Source organism: Cyphomyrmex costatus, unplaced genomic scaffold (genome assembly GCF_001594065.2).
Source record: "Cyphomyrmex costatus isolate MS0001 unplaced genomic scaffold, Ccosl1.0 scaffold127, whole genome shotgun sequence".
NCBI classification, from domain to species: Eukaryota; Metazoa; Arthropoda; class Insecta; order Hymenoptera; family Formicidae; genus Cyphomyrmex; species Cyphomyrmex costatus.
The window spans coordinates 591,166-594,639 of record NW_017275249.1 but is presented as its reverse complement, the minus strand read 5'-3'; the positions used below and the strand labels follow the sequence as shown (position 1 = coordinate 594,639).

The 3,474-nt window shown below is 32.4% G+C and overlaps 1 protein-coding gene across 1 annotated transcript; it reads left to right on the top strand.

Annotated features, from left to right (window-relative positions):
* Positions 1-888: 888 nt before the first annotated feature.
* Cog3 (conserved oligomeric Golgi complex subunit 3) lies at positions 889-3,332 on the top strand. Its single transcript, XM_018550713.1, has one exon. The coding sequence runs from the start codon at positions 921-923 to the stop codon at positions 3,330-3,332; it is 2,412 nt and encodes an 803-aa protein (XP_018406215.1). The 5' UTR covers positions 889-920.
* Positions 3,333-3,474: the final 142 nt, after the last annotated feature.

The window sequence follows — 3,474 nt, the reverse complement described above, 5'->3', positions numbered from 1 at the left end:
CATATAATATATACATATATATATGTATATATATATATATATGTATATATTATATGTATTATCTAATTTTTTTGTAAGGGTTGCTAGCAAGGGGTTGTTTTTATAAGGGGTATTTATCAAATTGGGGTAGCAACGTTCACAATTAACACAAAATTGTATTTTGAACCGCGCAATAATTAATAAAAGCATTTTTAAAACTTTTCAAGCTATTTTTTCTTCAAATTTCGTCTTAAGCAGCAATCCAGGGGTTGATTTTTAAGGGTTGAAATGTTGTAATACATCTCAAATCATACCTACAACATAAAAATACTTTACTTGACATATTTCAATGGGGTTTCAAACTATTAAATGCTTCAATCCTCAGTTTTTTCATTTTTTATAAATAAGGGTAGTTTTCACCCCCAAAAAACAAAAAGCGGATATTGGCATAGGGTCACTTTTGAAGTAGAGGGTATCACGAGCTTAACCCTAAATTTTCATGTAAATCGATGACTATTGAAAAAATTCTAAGGTTTTTCAATATATTACGTTCATTTACTGGACTATATATATATTTGTGTAAGATTAATTATATGGTTTGTAATTTATATCGACACACATAGATATCTATAATATATATGCATTGTTGTGCATATACATAGCATAAAATTACTTACCGTCGGTATGAATGCTACGCAAACGTTAAAAGGTAAGGATTTACCAATTGCGTTAAAAATATATCGATAAGGTGGATTACGTTGAGCCCATTGAGCTTGTGTCGAGATTATATTTTGTTATACGTTAACATTTCATGCTTAGAATTGTGTCGATTTGTAAGTAAATATGAGCATTTAAATTTAATTTTAGACTACACATTGAATTATGTGTAAACGAGACATGTATGATTATATCAATAATTGAAAATCTTTACTGCAAATAAAATGTCTCATACGAAGGTAATTCCACATAACCTTATTCAATGGGACCAGAATGACAATTCTTTGGCCCCATTAACAGAATGTCAAAAGGATTGCTTGACAAATTTAGAAATCATTGTGACTTCATTTTTTCCATTGTCAAATCTACAATCCAGTGTAAATGATGGCGATAACAAGTTACAAGAGCATAAATCTCAAGAGAATATCCCTCCGATAGAAAAGTATCAGGAATTACTTGAGCATTTTATATTTTTGGAAAGGAAATATGTATCCATGTACGACATGAAATATTGTTTGTATCTTGATGAGTTAAAATCGAGGAAATCTGAGTGCCAAGATGTGTGTTCTCAGATAGAAGAAACATTGGATGACTTTTCAGCACTTTATAAACAGTATACTGAAGTTTCCAGCAAGACTACTTCTCTATACGAAGCCAGTGAACAACTTATTTCTGATCAAAAACAGTTAAATGCGACAATCAATGACATTACGGAGTATGTTAAATATTTCAAGGAAATTGACATAATTACAGAAAAATTGGATGCATCTACCTTGTCAGTAAACAGTGAAATGTTTTTCGCTGTTTTAGATAAAATTGACACAAACATAGATTTTATGCAAAATAACTCGTCGTACAATGAAAGTGGAATTTACCTAGTGAGATACAAGCATTGTCAGTCAAAGGCGATTGCATTAATACAGAATTATATTTCTAACTTATTCTCTAAAACCACTGAAAGTATTTTAAACTTGAAAGACAATGAAAACTCATCAGAGAATGCAGACACAGCTCTTGCTCTATTCTATGGTAGATTTCAGACAATCTTATGTAAAACAAGACCCATTATCAGACAGATTGAAAACAAATCATACAAAAGACAAGAATATGATAGCTTGTTGCTTGAATGTCACCAATATTATTGGAGTCAGCGAGGCTTAGTGCTGGGTACAAGCATACAGAAATCTCTGAATTTTATAAAGGAGAAGTATAATGGTGATCATTGCAGTTTAGTGCGACATTCTTGTGCATTACTTCTGCATGCGTCGATAGATGAACATAAACTGTTTTATGAATTCTTTTCAAAGCAATCCAATGGATTAACTGCATACCTAGAGAGCTTGTGTACTTCTTTATATGATGCATTGAGACCTTTCATAATACATATCAATCATCTTGAGACATTAGCAGAGATTTGCTGCATTTTACGAATAGAGATGCTAGATGAACATGTACAGAATAATTTTGAACCACTGGAAGGATTTGGAAACATATGCTTGCAGTTGTTGCATGATGTTCAAGAAAGATTAGTATTTCGTGCACATTTATATCTACAATCCGATGTACTGGATTATAATCCTTCATCAGGTGACCTGGCATATCCAGAAAAACTGAAAATGATGGAAGATATAGCAGAATCAATTAGGGAAGCGACTCGTCAGTCTCATATGAAGAAGATTTCTGTGTCATCCACTGATAGTTTTGCTTTAGAACCAGTTTCTCGAAATCATATAGTTATTGATTCCATTTATCAGAAAACACACATGGGTAGTTCTCCAGCCGATTTGCATGCTATGTGGTATCCCACAGTTCGTAGAACTCTGGTGTGTCTATCGAGACTCTATCGTTGCGTGGATAGATCTGTGTTTCAATCATTAAGCCAGGAGGCAATTTCTCTTTGTGTTCAGAGCATTGAGAATGCCAGACAGGAAATTGAGAAGAGAGCGAGCACATTGGATGCAGAGTTATTTCAAATTAAACACTTGCTTATTCTTAGAGAACAAATTGCTCCGTTCCAAGTGGATTTTACCATCAAAGAATATAGTTTGGACTTCTCCAAAGTAAAGACTGCTGCATTTGGACTGCTCGAAAAGAGTTCTAGATTTTTTACCTTGTCAAATAACGCGTTATTACAATTTCTTTTGGAAGGTGCACCACAGATGAAAGAGCAACTTATCGATTCAAGGAAGCACGTGGACGCAAAATTGAGACTTACATGCCAGCAATTAATACAACATGCAACTTATTTATTGATTTATCCTATTATCAAGTTATTGGAGAAAGAAAAGTTATTTGATGCAAGCATGAATCAGGAAAATGCACTAGGGAGCGCGCAAGAAATAGCAGCTGTAGTGGCCGATGTATTGAGGATAATCAAGTTCAAATGTCCTGAGATTCAGCAATCGATGCAATTATATTTGGCTAACAAAGAAACTGAATTCATTTTATTCAAACCAGTGAAAAATAACATTTGTGCTGCATTTACACAGTTACATCAAACATTAAATAAGTATTATAATGCAGAGAATCTTCTATTGATAGCATGTCCTTTGCCAGAACAGATTTCTGTAATGTTGAGTTCAACAACGTTAATTCAAGGAAAATCAATTCGAGAATCACAGTCAGTTTTGAAATAATCGCAGTCATTAAACAAGAAGATTAAATAACGTAGTTTTTGTTGTTTACTGTATTTTCAGAAAATAATCGTTGATTAGAAAAATAATATAAATTTTTATTGAAAAATGTAATCTTTATATTAGATTTTATTATTATATATAT